Here is a 24,776-nt window from a genome sequence, read left to right as displayed (position 1 = left end):
TGGCAGAACCTCACATGTTGATGTTTTGAGGATCTGCATGTTTTTGGTGAACCTCAAATTCTGATTTGAGATTTTGAGTCTTTTTGAAGAACCTCAAATTCTGATTTAAGTATTTTAGTCCTTTCAGAGAACCTCACATTCTGATGTCTTGAGGATTTAAAGTTTTTTGGAGAACCTCAAATTCTGAAGATTTGAGTCTTACCTGGGACCTCAAATCTGGATGGTGTGAGGGTTTGAGTCTTGCTGGGAGCCCTCAAATCCCGAGGGTCTGAGTCTTGCCTGGGGATCTCAAATCCTGAATTCCCACAGTCCCAACTGCTCCAGGCTCCCATTGGTGCTGGATTTAGGGAAACGTGGATGTGATGGTGGGGTCTTCTCTTAAACCCCACCCAGCCAGGCTGAGTCTTTCCTATTTTCTCTCATATTAAGGAGAAATGGTGAATTGTTATTTAGATTGGATATTCATGGAAAATTTCTTTATGGAAAGGGTTGGAACAGGGGGTGGAGTCCCCATCCCTGGGGGATTTAAAATCCATGTGGCACCTGGGGACATGGCTCAGCGGTGGCCTTGGCAGTGCTGGGAATGGTTGGATGATCTCAGAGGGCTTTTCCAACCTAAACAATTCCATGACTCCATTCATTTTCCAGCCACCAGCAAAGCATGAAATGAGAAGCAAACCCCACACCTTTCGAAGAGGATACAGATTTATTTTGCTTTTAAAAAACCAACCCAAATCCCACCCTAAACCACCCCAGAAGCCGTCGGGCTCCTTCCCTTTTCCAGCCTCTGCTAAAAAATAGGTGCTCTGATCTCTACACAAACAACAAAACCCAACTAATCAGCAGCCCCAGCCTGGAGGGTGGAGCCTGGGTTTAATTAATTTTGGCTAACGAGGCCCTTCTGCCCAGACCTTTCCTCCTCTCTCCTCCAGCAGGAAGGGAATTGCTGCCACTCCTGTGACTCCAAGCAGTCATAAATATTCCAAACACACTGATCACACTGGGAAGTTAAAAAAAAATCCCCCCCGACAGCAACAAACCACCCACGGTTGATGTGCTGGGAGTGAAAAGCACGTGGTTAAAAAAAAACCAGGAATGCCCCAATCCCCTAATATTCCCATGGGAATTGGGGACAACATGCAAGGTCCTGGAGAGGAAGAGCGACCCAGAGTATGCACAGGATGTTACACCTGGGAGTAGCTACGGGCAGTGTTACTCTCCCTCAGGCTCAGCTCTGCTCAATCCCTGGATCCAGCAATCCCTGGATGCAACAACCCCTGGATAAAACAATCCCTACAACACCCACGGACCTGGAGTCACAGCTCCGGTGTTTCCCCGCCGTGTTTGATCCCCAAAGAACCTCACCGGTCACTCCCTGTCCCTAAAATCTTTCATCCCAAACTTCTGTTGGCTTCCCCCCCTCCCCATCCCAGCTGAAGCTCCGTGTGAAGAGCTTGGAAGATGAAAATCAGGGGTTTTGCCTCTCTTCAGGCTCTCCCTGGAGCCACCACAAACGGCTGGAAGCAACACCTGACCTACAGCAGGCCAGCCTCCCCATCCACAAAATCCCTGGAAATATCCCACAGCACTTGAAATTCAGCTTTTTCAGGCTCAGGAAACGTTGAAATTGGGGAAGAAAATCCTTCAGAACCTCAGGATGGAGCTGCAGGTCCCGGCAGCACCACGCTGGCTCTGCCTGGGATGGAGTTCCCTCACGCCGGGATTTGGGGTTGTGGCTAAACCAGTGCTCCCAGCACAGCAGGGAGCCTTCCCCTTTTCTCACTCTAGGATTTGGGGTTGTGGCTAAACCAGTGCTCCCAGCACAGCAGGGAGCCTTCCCCTTTTCCCACTCTGCCTCCCAGCAGGGATGAGGCCATGGGAAGCTGGGAAGAGGATTATCCCGGACAGCTGATAAAAATCAGTGGGCAAAATAGAGGGAAGAAGTTTTGGAAAGGTGACCTTGGCTCAGGGAATGCCTGGGTGGGATGTGGTGCCTTTCCCATCACTTTGGGATTTTTTTTTTCCATCTTTTTTCCTTTGCTACGAAACCCCCTTTTTATCCCTGCTCACCAATTTTCTCAGAACAAAGGAGTAAAATCCTTCCTCAGCCACGCTGGATGTGAACTGGGGTGACATCCTGGGTGCCTCAACTGTCCCAGCTGAGCAGGGACAGGAGCAGCAGCACGGCAACAAGGTGCTGCTCCAGGAAAACTGCAGGGAAACTCCAGGAAAACCAACCAGGGGTGACACTGAGGGGCAGGGAGCCATGAGGACGCTGATCCCAAGGGATGGGAGGAGAACTGGGAAAAGCAGGGTAAACCCAGCCGTGTCAGGAGCCACTGGACAGACTGGAAGCTCCAGCTGGGGGTGTGCATGCCACATCCTCGCAGCACAGGGACCAGGGATGCAGGTGAACAGCCAGGCCTGGCATTCCCACTGGAATGGGGCTCCAGACACTGGGACAATTAAAGGACGGCACCAGACCGGCTCAGGGTCCAGCTGATCCAAGCCAACAGCACCAAGCTGGGCTCCTAACAAAGCTCTGGGTCAGCTTTTCCTTAGAAAGGATTCTTCCAGTGGGAAAAAAACCAAAAAACAGGAGGACAAATTGGAAGCAAAAGGGGTTGCATAAAAAAACGCCAACCAGCAAAAAAGAACCGGATTCTTTCTCCATGATCCATTCCCAAAGTTCCCAATGGAGGCTCCCCATTCTCCCAGGAGCTTGGCACAGCCAACACCTCCTGTTATAAAAACACCCCCTGGGGGGGCTCCCTGCTGCTCTGCTCTGGAAAACAATAAAAAGGTCCCTGCGGAGAATCCCTGGATTCACTCCTCCTTCAGCCTCCTCCTCCTCCTCAGGAAGGGCCCCAGGCTGTTCCACACCTCGGTGTACATCAGGGTGCCCACGAAGACGAAGGCAGTGCCCAGCCAGTGCCAGCCTGTGAAGGGATTCTGGAAGTAGAGGATGGAGAAGATGAGGCTGACGAACTTGCGGAGCGTCACCACCAGGGTGACCGTGAGGGACGTGCACTCCGTGGTCAGGATGAAGACGCCGCGGATGCAGACGTACCTGGGAGCAGGAGGTAAGGGATAGCAGGGATGGAGGTTGGGGATTCCCTCTGGGAATGGGAAGGGTCAGGGAGATGGGCAGCCTGGTGTGGGTGGGTGAAATTCCCTCCTGGGATCAGCATCTCCACAGCTGGGTTGGAAAAGGACACTACAAACTCAGGGAAACCCCAAATCCCAGATTCCCCCACTGGAGCAGCTGGGGCTGAGTTGGCAAAGGGTGGACAAGGGAAGCTCCAGACTCCTCCATTTCCGTGGAGCAGAAATCCCAGAATCCCACAATGAACCACGTTGGGAAAAACCTTTGACATCATCAAGTCCAACCTCAAAAAACCAACCAAAAACATTCCCCTTTCCCTGTATTTTTGGAGTTACACCAACAGCAGCTCCCAAGGGCAGGGAAGACTCCAAGGATTTAGGAACCCAGCCCCATTCCTGCTGTGCTACCCCAGTGGGATAAAGGACAAAGGATACTGGGTGATGACGTTCATGAGGAGGTAGAACCACATGATTGGCAGGGTCAGGCCGATCACTGGCACCTGGAATGGCTCTGCAGGGAAAAAGGATGGGATCAGGTCACTGCTGGAGGAGGATGCAAGGAGAGGAATCTCTCTCCTTCCCAGGATTTACCACGATCCAGGACTCCCTGCAGCCTTAGGCAGCCCTTCTGCTTGGAATTCCAGAGGGAAGAATGGAAAATAAGGAAAAATTAGGAAAAAGAGATCAGGAGAAAAGCTCTGGTGTCAGGACTGTCGTGCTGGATGAATCCACAGTGCTCCCATGGCAAATCCTCTGGAGCACCAGCAGAAAAAAAATCCCAAAAGGTCCATATTTACATCCCTCATTGAGGATCTGGTCCTGTTACTCCCAATTTTGAGCTCCCCACATTCCTTTTCCCAGGGATCACTCTTGGATGTGTGTGTGGGCATCAGTGAGAAACGGGGGCTTTAATCATGGAATGGTTCCTTAAAGCTCATCCCATTCCACCCCCTGCCACCTCCCACTGTCCCAGGCTGCTCCAAGCCCCAATGTCCAGCCTGGCCTTGGACACTTCCAGGGATCCAGGGGCAGCCACAGCTTCTCTGGGAATTCCAGCCCAGCCCCTCCCCACCCTCCCAGCCAGGAATTCCTTCCTGAAAATTCCTCAAAATTCAAAAGGCTTGGAGCACCCCAAGATGCCAGCATGCACAACTGCAGGAAGGAAACTTCCCAGAGGACTTTCCAGAGGATAAGAAGGTCCAGGAGCAAGGAATTCCCTGCACAGCACTCACCAGACTGGTTGAAGAGCACGGCGTGGTGGTAAATGTTGGGAGCCAGGAGCAGGAATCCAGGGAGCGGCAACGCATGCTGGGGGGGGAGAACCAAACCCATGGTGGGAATCAGGGGATGGGAATCCACCCCAATTCCCTGCTGGAAAGCAGCTGGAGGGGCAGGCATCCCTCAGGGCTCTGTGCTGGGCCAGTTCTGTGCAGTGCTTTACTGAGGATAAGGGTGCTGAGTCTTCCATCAGTAAATCTGCAGACAACACCAAGCTGGGAGCGTGTGTCGACCTGCTGGAAGGCAGGAGGGCTCTGCAGAGAGACCTGGAACGGTGGGATGGATGGGCAGAGTCCAGCAGGATAAGGTTTAACAAGGCCAAGTGCCAGGTCCTGCACTTCAGCCACAACAACCCCTGCAGCGCTACAGGCTGGGGACAGAGTGGCTGGACAGCAGCCAGGCACAAAGGGACCTGGGGGTGCTGGCCAACAGCAGGCTGGACATGAGCCAGCAGCGTGCCCAGGTGGCCCAGAAGGCCAATGGCACCTGGCCTGGATCAGGAATGGAGTGGCCAGCAGGGGCAGGGCAGGGATTCTTCCCCTGTACTGGGCACTGGTGAGGGCACACCTCGAGTGCTGTGTCCAGTTCTGGGCCTCCCAGTTCAGGAAGGACGTGGAGAGGCTCGAACTCATCCAGAGGAGGGCAACAAGGCTGGTGAGGGGCCTGGAGCACAAGCCCTGTGAGGAACAACTGAGGGAGCTGGGGCTGTTTAGCCTGGAGCAAAAGAGGCTCATGGGAGACCTCTTCACTCTCTCCAACTCCCTGAAGGGCGGCTGGAGCCGGGTGGGGCTCGGGCTCTTTCTCCAGAACGAGACAGAACGAGAGGGCACAGCCTTAAGCTGTGCCAAGGGAAATACAGGCTGGATGTTAGGAAATAAATTTTTCACAGAAAGAGTGGTGAACCACTGGAATTGTCTGCCTGGGGAGGTGGTGGAATCACCATCCCTGGAAGTGTTTAAAAAAAGATTGGATGTGGCACTCGGTGCCATGGTTTAGTTGAGGTGATGTCAGGGCATGGGTTGGACTCTGTGATCTCAGAGGTCTCTTCCAACCTGGTGATTCCGTGTGATTCTGTGATTCTGTGAACCTGGCAGCGTGGGATCCTTTTTGTGCCAGTTCAGGAGTGGAAAGGTGCAGGAAAAGCAGGAGAAGGACTCACATTGTAGAACAGGGCCTCCTTGGAGTGCTTCCCAAACCGCTGGTACAGCGTCTCCTGGAAAATCCCCATCCTGGCAGACATCAGCAGGGCGAAGGTGAGGGCAGCAATGCCTGGAAGGGAAGCACAGCCCTGCAACACAGCTCCAGGGAAGCAGCTGCAAGTCACCAAATGTGGCTTTTGGAGGAAAAAAAAAACCAACCAAACCACCCAGACCAAACTCCAGTGCCAGACTTTAAAGCCTCCTCCATGAAATCTTGTGCTGAAGGAACACCTGGATGAGGGCCAGCCCCTCTCCCTCTCTGCACCAGGGAGGTTTTCTCTTTGCCAAGAGAATTCCAAGGGTCCTGCCAGTATCCCAGAAACATGGCCCTCACGTACCCAGCAGCCACCAGAGGAAAACCTGGGGTCCGTCCTCTTGATTTAAGCTGGAGTCAGATGCCTGGAGGGAGGAGACACAAGAGTCACCACGAGCCACCAGGTCCCTGCAGCTGCCCCAGACCTCCCTCCCACCTGAGCAGAGCTGGGAGCAGCCACTGGCTTCCCACTCTGCTCCAGGGAACACAGAGATTCCAGCAAAAAAGTGGCAGTGTTGGATCATAGCAGGATTTTTCCTGAAAAGAATGCCCAGGCTTGAGAGAGAGACTGAACTCTTTTAACCCCAAAAATAATCAGTGGCACTTTTAAAGCTCTCAAAGCCAGTCCATTCCTGGGTTCCTGTGTCCGCAGCCCATTCCCAGGTTCCTGTGTCCCCAGCCCAGGGATGAGTGTGTAGAAAGGAATGAGAGCTCTGGCCAAGCCCCTCCCAGGAGCTAAAACCAGACCTAAATCCAGGTTTGGGGTCAAGAAATTGAGGAAATTAGGCTGAGGGTACAACCCCAGCAGCCTGACTTGCCTCAGCTCTTTCCCTGTGGATCAGGGAAAATCAGATTATTCACCTTTGCCACCACTGTCAGCTCTATCCCAAAATTCCAGCCCTGCTGGGAATTGATCTGGATTAACACAGAGCCCAGGCTGCAGAGCCCAGCCCTTCCTCAGCCACTCTGAGGACAAAAAGCTCTGAGAGGATGGGGAATCTGGAGCTTTGACAGCTCCCTTTCATTCCCAATCTCTCAGAGCTGGATTAGTGCAGCCAATTTTCACCTGGCCACCACTCTGTGCCATTTCTTTGTCATCAGCTGATGGGGCCAGGCCGTGGCTGCTGACCCAGGAAAAGCTCCACGTTCCACATGGATTTGCTTCCCTCCCTCCTGTTCTCCAAGCACAGGCACTTTATTTAAGAGTCAGGCTGGATGACAGCAGGCCTGGAAAAATCCAGCCCGAAAGGCAACAATGGGATGAAAAGCGGGAAGATTTAAGCTGAGTTTTGTTTAGGATTCGCCTGCTCCTGCCTGCACCTCAAGGCAAGAAAAAGCAGCTTCTTTGTTATCTCTGAGGCCAAAAAAAAAAGAGGTTTATTCCCAGCAAAAAGCAGCATGAACAGGGTAAGAGCCACCTGGAATTAAATGAAATCCCACGTGCGTGTGCATCCAAACCCCAGGAAAACAAAACCAGCAGGAAAAGCTTTTCGGAGAGCAGACGCAGAGGTAGCAGACACCTCGTGACTCCATGAATAACCAGGCAAAGGGAATTCCTGAGGAAGCTGCTGGGGTGCACAGCCACGACCCCTCCCAGTCCTTACCACTTGCTTTGCAGACATGAAAGTGCAGGTGAAGATGCCCAGGGACACCAGGGCTATGGAGGTGTACTTGGACACGCTGTACCTGCACAGGGGACAAGGGACACGTCACCGAGCCCGCCTGGCTCCTGTCCATCCCCTGCTCCCCTTCATTCCTGCCCCACTGCACCCCCGCAAATCCGGGATAACCAATTGCACATTCCCACTTCCTAACCCTGGGAATTGCTGGGAGGGCTGGCTGACTCCAACTCAGCACCTCAAGAAGCTTTTCTCCCAAGAATTTATCCCAATACTTCCAGCCTTGGGTCTGTGCAGGCACAGCCCAGTGCCAGCCACAACAGCAGCGTTATCAGCATCTTATCAGTGTTATCAGCACTGCTGGAGCCACAATCCCCCAGCAGAAGGGCTGCTAGGGGGGCACTGAGCTCCGTGCCAGCCACAGCATCCCCCCAGGAGCACTTCCAGAAAAGCCAGGAACGAACACAGGGGCTGCAGCTGTGTAAAATCTCTTCCCAGACCATGATTCCCTCAAAAAAAAAAAAAAAAAGAGGGAGAGGTGGAAATGCAGAAGGAGCTATTGCAGCCTCTACTCCACGCTGTGTGTCCCAGTTTCCCATCATTAAAATCAGAGTATTTAACAGGAAAAGTGATGGCACAAAACACCCACCAGGATTAAGGCCATGGCAGAGCATTCCCCGATGATATGGGAAGAGGTTTGAGGTTTGTGATTTACCTTTTCTTCAAGATGATGATCCCTAGAGCCATGCTTGCTATGAGAGAACCCTGGAAAAAAAAAAAGAAAGAAGGGAAAAACAAACCAGAAGGTCAGCAGGGCAGAATTCCCCAGATCAGGATGCTCATCCCAAAGGGACACCACAAACTCAGTGGGATGGATCACCATGAGAAATGCCAGCTTTGAAGCAGGAAAACTGACAGGGAGAAGGAACAGCTTCCTTTGGGTTGGATATTGGGAAAATTCCTTCCCTGAAAGGGTCGAGTGGAAGGTGGAGTGCTGGATTCCCCATCCCTGGAGGGATTTAAACCCCTGTGGATGTGGCACTTGGGGACACGGGGCAGTGGTGGCCTGGGCAGTGCTGGGAATGGATGGACTCCACGAGTTTAAAGTTCTTTTCCAGCCTCAATGATTCCATGATTCTGAGTCCCTTCATCCAGGGAAAGGAGAGAAGGTGAGCTGGGTGGTGGGAATGAGGATACTGGGTTGGATCTCCTGGCCAGGAAACCTCCCCATTTTTTGTCTGCCCACTGGTGACCCTCAGTGTGACCAGAATGTGGCCAAATCCCAATGGTTTAACTGGGAATGGGAGCTCAGCTCCAGGGATTGACTGCAGGGCCAGAGCCACCCCTGAGAGTTCATGTGGGACAGGGCTCCTTCAGTGTGGGTTGGTTTTATCCTTTCTCACCTCTCCTGACTCCAGATATTCCACCCCAAGATGTGCTGTGGGAAAACAGTCCCAGCCAGGAGATTTTGTTATTCCCAACAGCTGGGGCTCCATTTCCTTGGGGTTTAACCACCCACACTTCAGTGAAGACACAGTTTAATGATTTTTTTCCAAAGCAAAGACCTGTCCAGGTGGAACCAGGCCAAATCCCAAATCCAAGCTCTCTGACCTGGGATGTTCCAGACTAAAACATGAACCACTCAGTGGCAGGGGAAAGCTGGATCCCTTTGGCCAGCAAGAGTCTGGGATTGGTTTTGTCACTGTCACTTCCCCCTCACCTTTGGAATTCCAAATCCTGTCCAAGCCTGTTCCCTGTCTGTTCATTTAACTGGAATTTAATGATCAACACCGTGAAGTGAGACCTGGAGCTGAGCTTTGGAGCGAGGCTGCTCTGCCACAAGCTGGAATTCAGGACTTCCACGGGGGTTTGGTGCTCCCAGGAGGCAGGACACATGGAGCAGGGATAATTCCAGCAGAAATGATGGAAAAGGAGGAGGAGGAGGACGGGGCTCACCGAGCGGAAGATCATGTGCAGCGGCATCGCGATGTTCAGGTTCAGGGCGTAGTTATTGACCACACTGACGGTGAAGAACATGGCCACCATGATGAAATAGTTCCTGAAACATGGAAAAATATCTGGGAGCTGTGCAGGAACCTCCCTGAGATGCTGGGAGACCCCTTAGGAATGCTCATGGCATGCATGGAAAGGTCTGGAGCAGAGCAGAGCGGAGCTCCCGGCTCTATCACCAGGATCATCCCCAGTGGAGAAACGCAAAAGGAATTTGGGTGATTTCCCAGAAAACTCTCCCTTCCCACTCCCACCATCCCAAATCCCAGAAATAAAAAGCTCTTTAAGCACGGGAAACTCTTCCCTGTGCAAAACTCTGCCCTGTTCCTTGCCAGGGAAGGATCTGATGGCAGTTTCCCATTAAAAATTCCCGATAAATTCAGCTTCTCTTGAGTGAAATTTAAACCTTTCTGTAGTATAATTTTCCTTCTTTCTGCACCAAATACACCGTCTTAATTCTATTATTGTGAGCCTGGACAATTGACTTTTTTATAATCCAAAAGGATCGGTTTCTGTGGAGGACAGTCATAGTTTTCTTCATTCCTCAGTTTTCTGTGAAAGTCACATTCTGTGTGTCAGAACTATTCAGTTCTAACCCTAATGCACTTAATGTCTTAATTTAGGCCATGAAGTAAAGCTGAAAGCATGTTTAGGCTTGGAGAGAGAGAGCGAAAGATATGATGAAACAGCCATTGTGGTATACCCATTGTGATAATGCACCAAGTGTGTATTTTATCAGGCCTCACAGCTTCCCAACATGGCTCTGCAGATGCTGCAGGATGGATGGGATTTAGCCAGGAAAAGTGGAAAAGCCATTTTACAGAATGCTTTTTGGAGGTAAGAGAGAGCCAAGCAATTCCTGCTTGGAAAAACCTTGGGATTGTACCTGATGGGGATGGCCGGGCGCTTCCTCCCGAAGTTGGCCTCGAAGATAAAACCTTCCACTGCAATAAACAGGAACTGGGAGAATGTCACGATGTTCCCACATCCTGGGAATTGCCTGCAGGCATGCAAAGATAAGGATCAGAGCCATTCCATGGAGAACAAACATCGGGATCCAATCAAAGGAGGCAACAGCTCTGTATTTCCAGAGGAGAATCACCCTGGAGAGGATTTACTCAGCGTTTATTCACCTGAACTTGTACAAACACCTGCAGGGCGTTTCCTCAAACATTTCCAAGGAGAAACTGGTCAGTCAGGTCAGGAAGTGAAAGAGAAAACTGCTGGATCTCCCTCTTTCCCATGGGAAGTGGCTTTAGGAGGACTCTGTCCCTTTCTAAAAGCTGCTGTGTTCGTTGGAGGTGATCAATGGTTGAGTCCATCCAGGAGGAAAAGGCAGCTGGAAATCCCAATATTCCTCATTCCCACTGCAGGAGGGAAGTGCCAAGGTCAGGTCCGTGCTGGCAAAGTGCCCCTGGTTCAGATTTGCTCCATTTCCTCCAAAAAAGCTTCAGCTCCCCTGTGTTTTTTGGATGCCAAAAAAACCTCCTTTGGTTGTGGGTTCAAGAAGGGACTAAAACTCCTCACAGGAACCCCAAAAAGTCCTAGCAGGAAATCCCACGTGACATCCGTGGATCCTGTTAATGTGACAACAACTCCACAAGGTTTCAAAAAAGCCACAAAACTTTGTCTGAGCTCAAGAGAGACCCTCTAAGTCCCTTTTTGTCCCCTCAGAGGGACCCAGGAATGCAGAAATGCCACCAGCTCCCAGCAACCCAAGCTTGGTGTTTATCCCGTGGGAACGGGAATTTCCACACCAAACAAACCCTCCCTGCAGCCTGATCCTCCCTAAGGAGCTTCCAGGGAGCAGGGAAGGATTTCCCGGGAAGCAGAAGCTCAGAGGAGGCCGTGAGAGGGCAGATCATGGGAAAGCTGATGGGAAACAGAGGGATTTGAGGGAATCCTTCCCAGAAACCGAAGCCAAGGACTCCTGGGAGAATCCTGCTCCCCACCCTGCTGCACGAGGACACGGCTTCCTCATGGAATGCGCTGTCCCTGACAGTTCAGGATGCAGTTTTGCAGGATTCAAGCTGGGAGATGCCCTGGAAAATGAGGAATATCCAAGCTGTCTCCTCCAAATTCTCCTCTGTCCCCCCCCCAGAGCTCTCAGGAGCAGCAGCGACCTGGTGAGTGCAGGGCTGGCCCATCTGGCACCAAACAGCACCTGGAAAAATCCCCTTCTCCCTGCTTTTTCCAGGGATAGGCACCACCCTGAGCTACTCCCCTCTGTGCCAATTCCCACATTCATCCCAGCATAATTATCCATAAAACTTCAATCCTGAGGTTAAAAGGTCCAAAAGTTCCTTGCAGGGGATGGGCAGGGGGGAGAGAAGAGACCCTGAAGCAGAGCAAGAAGCTCCAAGATTGCAAACCTTATCTCCAACCTTATCTCCAGGGGAGCTGTAGACCTGGGATAATCCAAGGCTGGTTCCATGCACTGGACTTTGCCTCCTCCCAGTTCCCAGATCCCTGGACATGACCCCACGGTATCAGCTATGTTGGCACTCAGAGCTATGCGCTGGCTGATAAGAGAGAGATAAGAAAGGGCTTTATCTGCTCCTTCTTTGGCTCACAGTCCTCACCCAGATCCACCTAAAAAAAGAGATAAATCCGGATCTATCAACCCAAGATCTGCTTCAGCTGTAGACAACTGATAAGAGTCCTCCCAACATGAAATTTCCCTGCTCTCTCTCCTACAATCCCACTTCACCACGTGGAAAAGCAGAAAATCTGATTTTTGGGCCCGATTTATCTCCCTTCCACAGCAATCCAAGCCCCAGATTTCTTGTTCTGCCTCCACAGCCCAGCAAAAATATTCCTCTCCTCTTCTCTGTGTTTAAAGTCTTTTGTCTGCCCTCAGGAATCTCCAGACTGAACACTTCTCATTCCTTTACTTTCCTTAAAAATCCTGAGCCAATTTCTCCCCAGTCACCTTTACTACTCCTCACTGCCTTTTCCCATGATCCTGCTCCAGGATTTTGCTCCTTATGGGACTATTCATCTGCAGGAGGAACTTTTCCTTCCAGATACACCAAGACCCAAAGAAATAATTGGTGTTGTCCCAATTTTGGGACTAAAGGTGAGCAGGGCTGGTAAAAGGCATAGGAATTGAGCTGTTAGGAACAGACGAATTCCTAAAGTGGATGAGAGGCGCTGCTTAAGAGAAGGTTTTGTGTGAAAAGCAGCTTTTCCTTGATGTCTGCAACTGGAGTTTTGGAATTTGCTGCTCCAGGGTTTACTCAACTTTGAATAATTCAGTTTTTGAACAGGGCTAAAAGTTTTGGTTTAAGGTTTGCTTGGAGGAGACACGAGTGGCAAGAAGCCAAATGCAAAAGGGTTTTTTGGCTTCCAAAGGGTTCATCCCTCTTCTGTCACTGATGCTGCAACACGAGCCAGGCAGGGAAGGCAGAGGTTGGAGCAATCCCTGCAAGGAAAGACAACTCCCCACGCCAGGTCTCTTCTTCCAGGAATTGCTTCTTGATTTATCCAGCGATTGTGCAACCTTGTGTTAAGGCACCTGAATCCCGTGTTGGAGCAAATATCCCAACTGCTGGATTTCGCAGTTCCTTTTTCCCTTCATAATGTGGGATTATCGACGAGCAGGGAGGGAGTAAGGGCTGGTTCTGAACGCCGGGCACGGCTGAAGCGCAGAGGGCTCAGGGGATGCAGCTCCACGCTGACTCACTGGGATTTTAGACACAGAACCAGTTCAGGCATCACTTTTTTTCCAGTCAGGCCCTTTGGCCTTGCCAGCTTTCTGACCAGCCCTTTCCCAAGCCCTTCCAGCCTGCCTCCATCAGGATGAGGAAGGCGAGATCCCCAAAAACATCAGCCTCCGATCTAGGAATTCAACTCCTCTCCAGCGCCAAGGGGACTCGGTGACTTTGCAGCGAGTGACGATTCCCAAGATCGCGTTTCCAGATGGAAAACATTCCCTGCTGTCCCCAGGGACAGCTCCTGCACGTCTTTTCCTTGGGATTTCAGCGGTGCCCGCTCCGGGGGCTGGGACTGGGCTGGGATGCGCTGGGGACACGGTCCCTGTGCCGGTGGAGCCAAGGGGACATCCCCCGTGCCCGGGCAGGTCACCGACACGGCCCACACCGAGGGACAACCCCAAAACACCCCAAAAACGCCCTCCAGCGGGGACACGAGGCGATGATCCAGCTCTGGGCTCATCCTGGCACTTGGATGAAGAGCCCCAGGGCCTGGAGGGTAAAACTCCCCCTCAGTGCCAGCCCCAGGTACCCCCACTCCCCAAATCCCCCCAAAACCCACTCTGCCATCGCTGCTGCAGCCTCCCCTCACAAACCCTGAGGTCGGTGGGAGAGCCCTGACCCCGATCCCATTGGAATGAGCTCCCTGACCCTTTATCCCCCCCCAAATCCTCTCCGCGGCCCCGCACCTGGCCAGCAGCTCCAGGAACACGACGTTGCTGCAGCAGCCGCCGAACACCAGCCCCACCGCCACGGCCGGGTGCATGGTGTCGCTCCGGGCAGCGAGGCGGCGTCCCGGGCCGCTCCCGCATCCCGATCCCGGGATTCTGCCCCGCTCCCGGCCCCGGCCCCGCCGCCCCCGCTTCCTCCGGCCGCCGGTAGTTCGCTCCCCGCCCGCCGCGCCGCCGCCGCCGCCGGGACTACAACGCCCGGGAGGCTCCGTGCCGCCTCAGCGCGGCTCCCTATGGGCGCCCCGCCGCGGGGCATGATGGGAGCTGTAGTTCTGCAGGAGAGCGGTAATGGCGGCGCTGAGGTGGCGTCAGGAGGAGGCGCGGCTCAAGCGTTGCTTGTGGTGAGGAGCAGCCCGTAATTGACTGTTTGGGGTTATTTAGTGACCCCAAAACGCCAGATAGAAGCAGTTCCTAAGGATTCAGTGCCAAGTAATTCCTTCGCTGTTCAAAATAATGAGTATTATTGAAAGACTGGAAGAGCTAGGTGTGCTCACCTGGAGAAGGCTCCAGGGAGAGCTGCGAGCCCCTTGCAGGGCCTAAAGGGGCTCCAGGAGAGCTGCAGAGGGACTGGGGCCAAGGGCTGGAGGGCCAGGAGCCAGGGAATGGCTTCCCAGTGCCAGAGGGCAGGGCTGGATGGGAGATTGGGAATTGGGAATTGCTGGCTGGGAGGGTGGGCAGGGGCTGGGATGGAATTCCCAGAGCAGCTGTGGCTGCCCCTGGATCCCTGGCAGTGCCCAAGGCCAGGCTGGACATTGGGGCTTGGAGCAGCCTGGGATGGTGGAAGGTGTCCCTGCCCATGGCAGGGGTGGCACTGGAGGGGTTTTAAGATCCATTCCCACCCAAAACATTCCATGATTCCATCAGGAATGTCCAGTTCTAAGGTTTTGTGGAATCCCCACAAAATCATCTGTCAAAATCCCTCTGTGAGCAATAGGAACCACATCAACTAAAAAGTAAGAATTCCATCCTGCAGGTATTTCGTTTTCAACCCATTTTTGATCTGAATCAGGCCCTAATCTCTTTTTAATCTTTGAATACCACAGGTGTAAAATCCCATGAAAAAATTCAAAACAAGCTACAATCAGTCCAAGAATGAAGTGCTGGTTTTTTATGACTTCCAGCACCTCCAAGAATGTGAAGGAAGCCTTGGCAGCTCCTCTGCTGCTAAAAGCTGCTAAAGACAGGGTGAAACTGCCAGGTTTTCCCTTTTTTTGGGGGCTCTCTGACTCCAAACTGGAGATCCCAAGGTTTCCAATCCTTACCTGAGGCCTGCAAATGGACATTGATTGGAGTTTTTGTCCTCAGGACCTCAAAACCTGGAAACTGAAGCAACGAGAGCCAGAAATGTTTGGATATCTCATGGGTTTTCCCTGCAGATAAAAACCCAGCAGTCTCTTGATAAAATCATCACAAAATCAGGGGGTTTGGGGCCTCCTGTGTGACGTTTCCAGGTATTTTGGCGTGGATGTTCTGCCAGAAAATAAATCTTTGGGGCTCCTGTGGGACCCTGGAAACCTGAAGCTGTTGCTGAGCTCTTGCTCTGTGTTTAACTGAAGTTCACTGTGCCCTCACCTCACAAAATATTTCGGTGTTTTCTGACCTCTCTCTAGGTAGAAACCCTCCAGGTGACTTCCTTGGTCTTCCAGCAAGCCCTTTTAAATGGTTCCTATTTAATTAAGAAGCACCATGGCTCATTAGCAGCAAACAAAGCTGACTGCAGGGATCTCCTACCACCTTTTTAACATTTCCAGGCTTTCCTGCTTCCCCCTCCTCAGCTCTGCACAGGTCAGGATGATGGATTGTTTTTCTGTTCCATTCCCTAATCGGCTTTTTTTGCTACTTTTGGCCTTCTAATTTTGCTTTCTTGGAGCTTCAAAAGGAGGGGGTTTGGGGGGAATTGAGGTGGTTTTGCTGCCACAGTCATGCAGCACCTTGGATCTAAACTGCATTAAAGGCACACAACAAATTGGGGTTTTTTGAGGTGCTGCAGGGTGAAAATAACCCCAAAATGTCAGCTCAGGAGGCTTTTGGAGCTGTTTTGGCCATTTCCTCCTATCCTGTCCTTTATTCCTTGGGAAAAGAGCCTGACTCCCACCTGGTTCCATCCTCCTGTCAAGGAGGTGTGGAGAGAGATTTAATCATAAAATTCACTCCCCATTGAAATAAAATTTAAATTTGTTCACGATTCAGTGCCCATCGATTTTGTGACATGCAAATAAATGATGAAATAATGTCAGAAAGTCAAAGAAAAAATAATTAGCATTAAAAAAAAAAGAAAATAATTAATTTATATATTTTTTGAAAGTATTCATAAGTAATTTAAGAATCAGTTCACCTTCTCTGGTACAAATCTGTGGCACTCCAGGGTTGGGATAAGCCCTGGCAGCAGTTTGGAGTTCCTAACTTCTGGAATTAAGGAAAAAAACGGAATTTTGGCCTCTTAGGATGTTGGATGAGGGATCAGAAATCCTTCAGCTGTGCCCGAGAACCACCTTTTGAGTGGATCAGTGAGAAAATGGGAGCAGGGAATTGAGAACCCCAGATTTTTTTTTAGTAGTTTGCTGCTTTTCCCAGCCTTCATTCCACAGAGAAATGTGGTTTTTTGGTCTTTCCTTTGGGTACAAACCCAGTGATGAGGGAAACCAGGCAGAGCTGGTGTGTCCTGCATGGAAAATTCTCATTTTAGCTCCAGGAAATCACTTTTTAAAGCCTCTTAAATGGGGCAAAATGTAACAAAACACCAGGAAATTCGACTTTGTGACACAGAGAGGTTGTGGATATTCCATGGCCGGAGGTGTTTAGGGTTGGATGGGGCACCTGGAATGACCTGGATTTTCTGTTTCATCTCTCTGTGGTTTTTGGAGCTGGGAGAAGATGACTCCCGATGATTTCTGGCTTTGGAGCACCTTGAAGATTCCCAGTGTGGGAGGCTGATCCCAGGTTTTAGGGGGATTTAATAACTCAATAAACAGCTTGGAGAAAAAGATATTTAAACATCTCTAAATGGTTTTCCCTAAAAACCCAGCAAGGTGAGATCCCTCACCTGGATCCTCTCCTTCCCACTCCTGTGCCTGAGCTCCATCCTGCTGCTTTTCCCAGAGAAAGGTGAAGAATTCCTGTGGGATTTGGCTGTGCAGACAAGGCTGGACTTGTCCTCTCTTCCAGGCAAGTGTTCCCTGTTCCTGAATTCCCTGCAGGATAAAAGAGAGGTTTGGAACCAGATGGGAGATGACACTCAGGGGGTGAATTTGGGGATTTATTTCCTGGTTTTCATCACCAGCTGTTGCTCTGGGCGAAGGAGGGAAGAGCATCCTGGATTTTAGTGGGATAACAGCCCAGCTGTGGGATTTGGGAGTGCCAAGTTCGATTTTTTGTAGGGATTTTCCCCCTCACCTCGTCAGCACCCTGTCATTAATTTCATTTTTTGGGTGGATTTAGGTGGGGAGACTCTCAGACAAAATTCCCAGAGCAGCTGTGGCTGCCCCTGGATCCCTGGAAATGTCCAAGGTCAGGCTGGATGGGGCTTGGAGCAGCCTGGGACAGTGGGAAGTGTCCAGAGGGTGGAACTGGATGAGCTTTAAGGTCCCTTCCCACCCAAACCATTCAGGATTCCACGACAGCCAAGCTGAGGACACAAACAGAGACTCAGCCACATCATGGGGGGAAAACACAGGGAACAGATCCTGGGATTTGGATTTCTCCCTGTTATTTGTATTTCCATGGCAGGGCTGAGTATTTATGGGAAGAATTCAATCCTTTTTGGTGCCTGGATCCCAAACTGATCCAACCCAGAGCGCTGGTGGGAGAGACAACTCCTGCCTTAAATCCCTCAGCTCCAAAACTTCCCGTCTCAGCTCCTTCACTTTTTTTTTTTGGGAATGTGCACAACAGAAGTTCCAGAAGTGCAACTCCACTTCCATTGGAAATGCCTCAAGGCCTGGAATTTTGCAGCTGGAGGAGTCTTTCCCTCCTCTCTTGGGAAGCTTTTTGTGGTTGTTGGCATTAAATTCCCGGGTTTTTTTGGGTTCTATCGCGTCACTTGAAAATAAAAATAACTCCCAGAGGTATTTTTAGGTCCTTTTGAAGGGCTGAGTCTCTCTCCTCTCCTTAAATTCTCACATTCCTGGGATTATTTATTCCATCAGAACCTTCCAGCTCCCCCAGCTCTTCCTCCTGCTCCCTCCTCAGCAGAGATTTTCCCAGGAATTCCAGTTATTTGCAAACACGCCTCACATTTTTGCAGCTTTCCTCAGCTCAGCATTCCAGAAACTCTGGAATCTCTGGATGGAGAGGAAACATTCCTGCTGTCCCAAACATTCCGTTTTCCAGGAGATCCAGGAGGGGTTTTTTACCACTCCTGGGTGGTTTTTTACCATTCCTGGGTGGTTTTTTACCAGGGTTTTTTACCACTCCTGGGTGTTTCCCAGAGTTTTTCCCTTGGTCCAAAGCTCCAGGACTCTGTGACTCCTTTCTCCTCATCAATTCTTAAATTCTCCCCATTTTTTATTCCTTTTATTTTCCTCTGCCATGGGGGTTTTTTTGGGGGATAAATTCCAAATTTTTCTGGATCAAGCAGTGTTGCTGCTCCAACTGCCCGTGCGTGTTGGAACTTGTCAAGAATAAGAACAACTCCGGGCATATTTTGGGGGGAAAATTTGAAAGAACTTCATTTTTTAATTACTTTTAAGCCCTTTCCCCCTTCCTCCCCTTCATTCCAAGGTTGTTAAACTCGACATCCCTGCAAACGAGCTGGAAGAATTCCAACCTGAAGTGCTTTTCCCTTTGGAAAGCCTCCCTGCATTGGATTTTTCTCTCCATGCTTTAGGCAAAGCGACTTTCCAGAGGTGATTGATGGACATCTTTTCCATTTAAATTCCTCAGAACGTGCAAAGGGGAGGAAAAGAGATTTTTATCTATTTTTTATCTGGTTTTTTTTTTTTTTCCTTTTCCAGAAAGTGAATCAGAGTCATCCGTATCCAACCGTGTTTGGATTTGGAATTTTTGCCTTCAGTGGGATCCAGGGCAACCATCCCTAGAATGGGTTTATTTTGGGGCTTTGTGTCCTTTTTGTAAATTTTTCTCCCAACTTTTGCTGCTTTTGGCTCCCACACTTGGGAATTCGAGCTCTTCCTGACCTCATGGAGCCAAACTTTTGTTGCAGGACCCTGGAGGGTTTGGAAAATTGGACTTCCCTGTTTTATTGGAAGTTCCATGGTCTGATAAAGACTTTTGGAATCGCAGCATTCCCTGAGGAACCGGACGTGGCCATGGGGCCTCCAAAAAGCCTTTGAGGAGTTTGTGGGATCATGGAATGGTTTTGGAAGGGACCTTAAAGATCCTCTCATTCCAACCCCTGCCATGGACAGGGACACCTCCCACTGTCCTGTTTTGGTCAGAAGTTGCTCCAAGATCCCTTCTGAGAGGGCTGGAAAGCTTCTCCCACCCCATCCTTTTCCCATGGTTCTTATCCATCTTTTCCTGCCTTGCTTGGTCCCACTTTCCTTTGACTCCAGGAAGCAGCTCTGAGAACAGACCCAGCGTTAAAATCTTCCTGATTTATTGCTCCACTCTCGTCCCCTCCCATTGTGGGGGTCTAGGAGAGTTCATTCCATGGGATTTGGGCTCCCAGATCCATGGATGGACAATTATTCCATGATTAGCACCATTCCTGGTGTCAGAACGTCCCAAAAACTGTCACATTCCCAAATAATGCCCAGATCCAGCGTGGAGCGAGGAGCAGGCAGTGAGGACACGACTCCTTTTTGGGTATAAAAAGAAGTTTTTAGCTATGAATTAAAATTTTCTCTTTTTAACAGAGTCCTTGAGGTTGGAAAAGCCTTCCAGGGTCATCCAAGCTGTGCCTAATGCCCACCTTGTCCCCAGCCCTGAGTGCCACATCCAGGTGGCCTCCTGAAGGTGAGAAATCCTGGGAAAGGAGCTGGGAATGGAGCTGGGAATGGAGCTCCACGTTTAACCCCTCAGCTGCCAGCACAGCCCCTCCCTCCTCTCTTTGTTTCCCTAAAACGAGCAATTTGGGATTTATTTCTGATTGTGGGAGGGGGTTAGGATGGGGTGTGGATGATCCCTGTTTGCCTCAGGATGAGGGGTGGAGAATGGGAAGGGGTTTCTCAGCTTGCTCCTGGCAAAGGTCGTTTATTCCCATCTCAGTTTGTCCATGAATTATTCCAGCTGTCCATCAATTACTCCATTTTTCCATCAATTACTCCATTTTTCCATCAATTACTCCATTTTTTCATCAATCACTCCAGTTTTCCATAAATTACTCCATCTTTCCATAAATTACTCCATTTTTTCCACAAATCACTCCAATTTTTCCATCAATCACTCAATTTTTTCCATCAATTACTCCAGTTTTCCATCAAATACTCCATCTTTCCATAAGTTACTCCAATTTTTCCATAAATTGCTCCATTTCTCCATAAATTGCTCCGTTTTTTCATAAATTACTCCAGTTTTTCATAAATCACTCCAGTTTTCCATAAATTACGCCATCTTTCCATAAATTATTCCAGTTTTCCATCAAATACTCCATCTTTCCATAAATTACTCCAATTTTTCCATAAGTTACTCCATTTTTCCATAAATTGCTCCATTTTTTCATCAGTTACTCCATTTTTTTATCAATTACTCCATTTTTCCATCAATTACTCCATTTTTTCATAAATCACTCCAGTTGTCCATAAATTACTCCATCTTTCCATAAATCACTCCATTTTTTCCATAAATCACTCCATTTTTTCCATCAATTACTCCAGTTTTCCATCAAATACTCCATCTTTCCATAAGTTACTCCGATTTTTCCATAAATTGCTCCATTTTTCATCAGTTACTCCATTTTTTCATAAATTACTCCAGTTTTCCATCAATTACTCCAATTTTTTCCATAAATTACTCAATTTTTCCATAAATAGCTCCATTTTTCCATCAATTACTCCATTTTTTCATAAATTACTCCATTTTTCCCATAAATTACTCCAGTTTTCCATAAATCACTCCATTTTTCCCATCAATTACTCCACTTGTCCATAAATTCCATTTCTCCCCTTGGCTCCCAGGGTTTCCCTGCAGCTCAGTCTCAAGGGAATCCTGTTTTCCTATGGATTTTCCAGGTTTTTTCCACAGGCACTCCAGAGCTTTCCAGCTTGCACTGTTGGTGCTTTGATGTCATTTTGGATCCAGCAAATTCCCAATATTCCCAAGCAGTTCTCCCAGCTTTCAGGAACTGAAATCATGGAATTGTGGAGTCATTTTGGTTGGAAAAGATCTCCAGGATCATCAAGTCCAACCAGGACTGTCCCAAACCACGTCACCAAGTGTCACATCCACTTGTTTTTTGGACACTTCCAAGGATGGAGACTCCACCACTTCCCTGGAAAACCCATTCCATGCCTGTCCACTCTCTATCAGTGAAGGAATTTTTCCTAAAATCCAACCTGAACCTCCCCTGGCACAGCTTGAGGCCTTTTCCCCTCATCCCATCACAAGATTCCTGCGAGAACAGGCCCAACCCAAAACCTCCTTCCAGGGAATTTGGGGATTTTTCCTCATGTAAGAATTGAGCAGCAACAAACAAAGCCGAGGATTGAGGTGGGAAGCCAAGGAGAGGAGATAAAAAGTGGGATAAAAATCCATGGAACTCATCAGCACAGGACGTGGAGAACGTGGGAAAAACAAAGGAAATGGTTAAAAACTTGAAGATTCCCAGAAGTTCCTGCAGGGTGGTGAATGGAAGCACATTCCCAGGAGCTCCAGGAAGTCGCTGAGCTCTGGATCCCTGGATTATGGAAGGATGGAGCTGTCTCCATGTGCTTCTCCTGCTCTCCCACTCCCGTTATCCCTGGAGGAAACACCCCCCGACCTCTGCCTGCAGCTCCCGCGTCGTTCCCTCATCCCTCGCTCCCAACATCTGCTGCCTCTGCAGGAATATTTCCCTGGCACCAGCTGCAGCTCCCTGGCAGCATGAGAAGCAGCAGGCTTGGCTCCCAGCTCCTCGATTTTTCCCAGGATCTGCAGGATTTTCCATGTGTCCTGGAGTGCTCAGCTCCTTTCCCATCTCTGGTGAGGCTTCGGAGGATGAAACATCTCCAAAACCGCTGGATTTTGGATGCTCCCCTTTCCTTTTGTCTCCTGTGGACCAGGTGAGTGAAAAATGGGAGAAATGTCTGGAAAAATGGGGAAAATTCCCTGCCCTCCAAAGTGAGGAGACGAGAGAAGGTTGGAATCCTGAGTCTGATTGGAATTCTGCCAAAAAAAAAATACTGCCAAGGAGGGAAAATGAGATTTATTCTTGATCTTGTTGCTGTCTCTGGGCTGGGGTTTTTATCCTGTGACCTTCTTGTGAAATTTCCAGCTGGTAAATCCCACTTGGAGCAAAAAATATCTGGAAAAGGGACCAAAAAAATAAAAAAACACCAAAAAAACGAAAGAAAAAGGAGATCTGTGAGGTTCCTTAAATATTCTTTGGAACACTCGGATTCAGGAGAATGATGGAAATTTAGGGATAATTTGCCTCCCTCCTTGCCTTAAATCAAATCCTGCAGCCTCTTATTTACAGGGAAGAGAAAATCTGAAGTGGAGGCTTAAAACCTCATCCAGAGGAGTGGCTCTGGTTATTTTTAGGGATCACTGGCTGTTCTTTCCATTGGAATAAATCAGCATTCCATGATGGGCTGTGGTGGGTGACCGTCACCGTGAGGGCACAATTTTGGGTCCCTCAGATTTTTCCTTCTCCCCTCATTTCTCCTCTAAAGCAGCAGCTCAGCTGATGGCATTCCATGGGAGAAATGGGATTTTATCCCTCTTTTCCCCCTGTTTTCCATCTGATTCCCCACGGAGCAGCCACAGATTTCTTCCCATGGAAAAGCAAAATCAGGAGGCACTCAGGGACCTCAGGAAGGGCTAGTAACAAAGGCCACCCCTTCTCTGTCCAAGAAATGCAAAATTAATTCTTTTATTCCCATTTTCCTTCTCCCTCTCCGATTCTTTTAATCCTGGGAATATTGATATTGTTAATACCCTGGAAATATTAACATGAATACCTTGAAAATATTAATTTTACTTCTCTAAGGAAAGCCTGGAGGTGGCACTCGGAGCTCTGGGCTGGTGCCAAGGTGGGCACAGCTTGGACTCGATGGGCTTGGAGGGCTTTTCCAACTGAAATAACTCTGGAATTCTGTGGGATGGGATCCCTCCAGAGCTCTGGGAAACTTGGCAAAGGAATGGGAGATTTTTGGTGCTCATGGTGAGCAAAGTGGGACCTGAGCAGCTGAACCTGCTGGGAGTTGCTCGGATGCTTCCAACAGGGATCATTCCCTCAGCTGGCACATCCCGAACGTCCGTGGGTGGAATTGGGATGCTCCAGCTGTGGGGGATGATCCATGGCTCAGATCTGAGGGCTTCCCTCCCCATCCCACATGGCTTCCCAGCCTTTCTCTGGGATCTCTGTGGGAGGGCTGACACCTCCCAGAACTTCTATCCAAATATCCTGGAATGAGAGGAGGCTCTGAGATCTGGGAATGGTCAGGCTGGGAATAAAGGCCATCCCAAAAAGCAGAATGGGCAAAATCGCTGTTGGATTGTGACCAAAATTGTGACCAGAAATTCCCAACACATGGAATTGCAAATCCAATCCCTTCCTGGAGCTCATGGGGCAGAGCAGCCTGAGGAAAAAGCTTGGGAAGAGGTGGAAAAATGGTCTTAATTCCTTAGTTTCAGCAGTGAGGGAACCTTTGGATAACAGTGAGGGGCAGAGGTGTCACTTGGAAATGGTTCTGGACCAGCAGCTCCTCTGCTGGGCTGCAGGAGATGTTTTTAGGATGCTTTTAGGAGCTGAATCCCATTAACTTTGGGATGGGAACACAGACACATGATGGATTTCCCCATGCTGGACTCCGAAAAGTGGGAATGAATCCCATGGATAAAACTTCAGCTGTTTCAACTCTTCTGATTTTTTCTTCAGCTAAATTATGGGATTTCTAACAGCAGAATTTTGACCAGGTTTGTCCTAATCCCCAGTTTGGAGAGATCCAACCTGCAGAGCAATCCCAGAGCTCCCGACCCGTGGGAATGGGATGAATCCCGACCTCGTTGCTTTCTGTGACCACGAGGTCTCAAAATCACAAATTCTCTTGAAATTCCCTTTTTTTTTTTTTTGCCATTTTGCTTCCCATAGGGCTCATCCCAGGAGAACACCACTGGGAATGTGCTCCAGGGCTCAGGCCAGGACCTTTAGGTATCAAAAGCATTGAGGGGAGAGGCCATGATTGGGTTGGGAAGTTGGAAAATTGGGAAATTTGGATCTCAGGCTGCTCCTGTGCTCAGTGACCGAACTGAGGTGACTTCTTCATCCCTGGCAGTGGTTTTGTCACCTGCCCACCGTGGAATTGCCACCAGCTCTGGAGAGGTGTCCCCAGGGAGCTCTGGGAATGGCAGCAGCACATCCAGCCTGGAAATCCTGGGATCACTGAGGTGGGAAAAGCCCTCCAAGATCATCGAGTCTAAGTTGTGCCTTATCCCCACCTTGTCCCCAGCCCTGAGTGCCACATCCAGGAATTCCTTGGACACCTGCAGGGATGGGAACTCCAAACCTCCCTGGACAGTTCCTTCCAATTCCCATCAACCCTTTCCATGAGGAAATTCCCGTTCCTAGAGTCATTCCCTCTGGATTCTCCACTGGGATGTTTTCCCTGGTTCAGATTCCCAGATTTCCCCTCCATTTCTGGTCTAAATCTGCTTTTATTTTCCACGTTGAAACATTCCCAGTGAATTCCTGCACCTTCCCAATGAAAAACCCCTTTCCCAGCGGGATTTAGAAACCCCAAAAAGGCACTCTGTGCTCCAAAGGAGATCCTGAAGGGATTTCTTCTTTTCCATTCTTTTTTAATTGAAATGGATGAAAGGGTGGGAATGTTTGGAGTTGTTTGCCATGGAACTCATCCAGCTGGGCATTCCCTGGAATCCAGCTGTGCTTGGATTCACTCTGGAGATCCAGTGTGGCTCCTCACTGGTCCAGGACTGGTCCCATCTCCTCGTTCCTTGATTACATTCCCAAAGAATTGGAGCAATCC

At 49.7% G+C, this 24,776-nt stretch overlaps 2 protein-coding genes and 1 long non-coding RNA gene across 9 annotated transcripts in view; 2 read left to right on the top strand and 1 right to left on the bottom strand.

The window, feature by feature from the left end:
- Positions 1-687: 687 nt before the first annotated feature.
- SLC35B4 (solute carrier family 35 member B4) lies at positions 688-15,199 on the bottom strand. Of its 7 annotated transcripts, none has more exons than XM_069034132.1 (12): positions 13,648-13,736; positions 11,618-11,767; positions 10,379-10,704; positions 10,132-10,245; positions 9,192-9,294; positions 7,951-8,000; positions 7,221-7,302; positions 5,921-5,981; positions 5,543-5,652; positions 4,338-4,413; positions 3,541-3,616; positions 688-3,070 (listed from the first exon to the last, which is right to left on the bottom strand). In XM_069034132.1, exons 3-12 carry the CDS (start codon positions 10,417-10,419, stop codon positions 2,827-2,829), a joined length of 957 nt encoding a protein of 318 aa, XP_068890233.1. In that variant the 5' UTR covers positions 10,420-10,704; positions 11,618-11,767; positions 13,648-13,736; the 3' UTR covers positions 688-2,826. The 7 variants fall into 7 exon arrangements, with proteins under 7 accessions (XP_068890233.1, XP_068890240.1, XP_068890256.1 ...); XM_069034139.1 differs by having other exon boundaries at positions 11,630-11,767; XM_069034155.1 differs by having other exon boundaries at positions 10,379-10,612; positions 11,630-11,767.
- Positions 13,987-14,953, top strand: LOC138121012 (uncharacterized). Its single transcript, XR_011156037.1, has 3 exons — positions 13,987-14,118; positions 14,554-14,642; positions 14,733-14,953. It is a non-coding gene; the product is annotated as an uncharacterized lncRNA (long non-coding RNA).
- Positions 15,200-20,844: 5,645 nt separating the features above from the next.
- Positions 20,845-24,776, top strand: part of LOC138120968 (collagen alpha-1(VII) chain-like) — a 93,955-nt gene continuing 90,023 nt past the window's right edge. Inside the window, exon 1 of the mRNA XM_069034103.1 lies at positions 20,845-21,848. Coding sequence (XP_068890204.1) covers positions 21,492-21,848 — 357 coding nt within the window. The 5' untranslated portion in view covers positions 20,845-21,491. The remainder of the gene's footprint in view (positions 21,849-24,776) is intronic.

This window comes from Aphelocoma coerulescens, chromosome 1A (assembly GCF_041296385.1).
Source record: "Aphelocoma coerulescens isolate FSJ_1873_10779 chromosome 1A, UR_Acoe_1.0, whole genome shotgun sequence".
NCBI classification, from domain to species: Eukaryota; Metazoa; Chordata; class Aves; order Passeriformes; family Corvidae; genus Aphelocoma; species Aphelocoma coerulescens.
The sequence above is the reverse complement of the archived record's forward strand: the minus strand, read 5'-3'. Positions and strand labels throughout refer to the sequence as shown.

Bases quoted from the DNA above. Each gene is read 5' to 3' on its own strand.
- SLC35B4 (XM_069034116.1), bottom strand. From the start codon at position 13,724: ATGCACCCGGCCGTGGCGGTGGGGCTGGTGTTCGGCGGCTGCTGCAGC. The intron at 5,653-5,920 runs GTACGTGAGGGC...CTTCCCTTCCAG, and splicing joins TTTCCTCTGGTGGCTGCTGG to GCATTGCTGCCCTCACCTTC. The intron at 3,071-3,540 runs GTATCCTTTGTC...TCCTGCTCCCAG, and splicing joins CTCATGAACGTCATCACCCA to GTACGTCTGCATCCGCGGCG.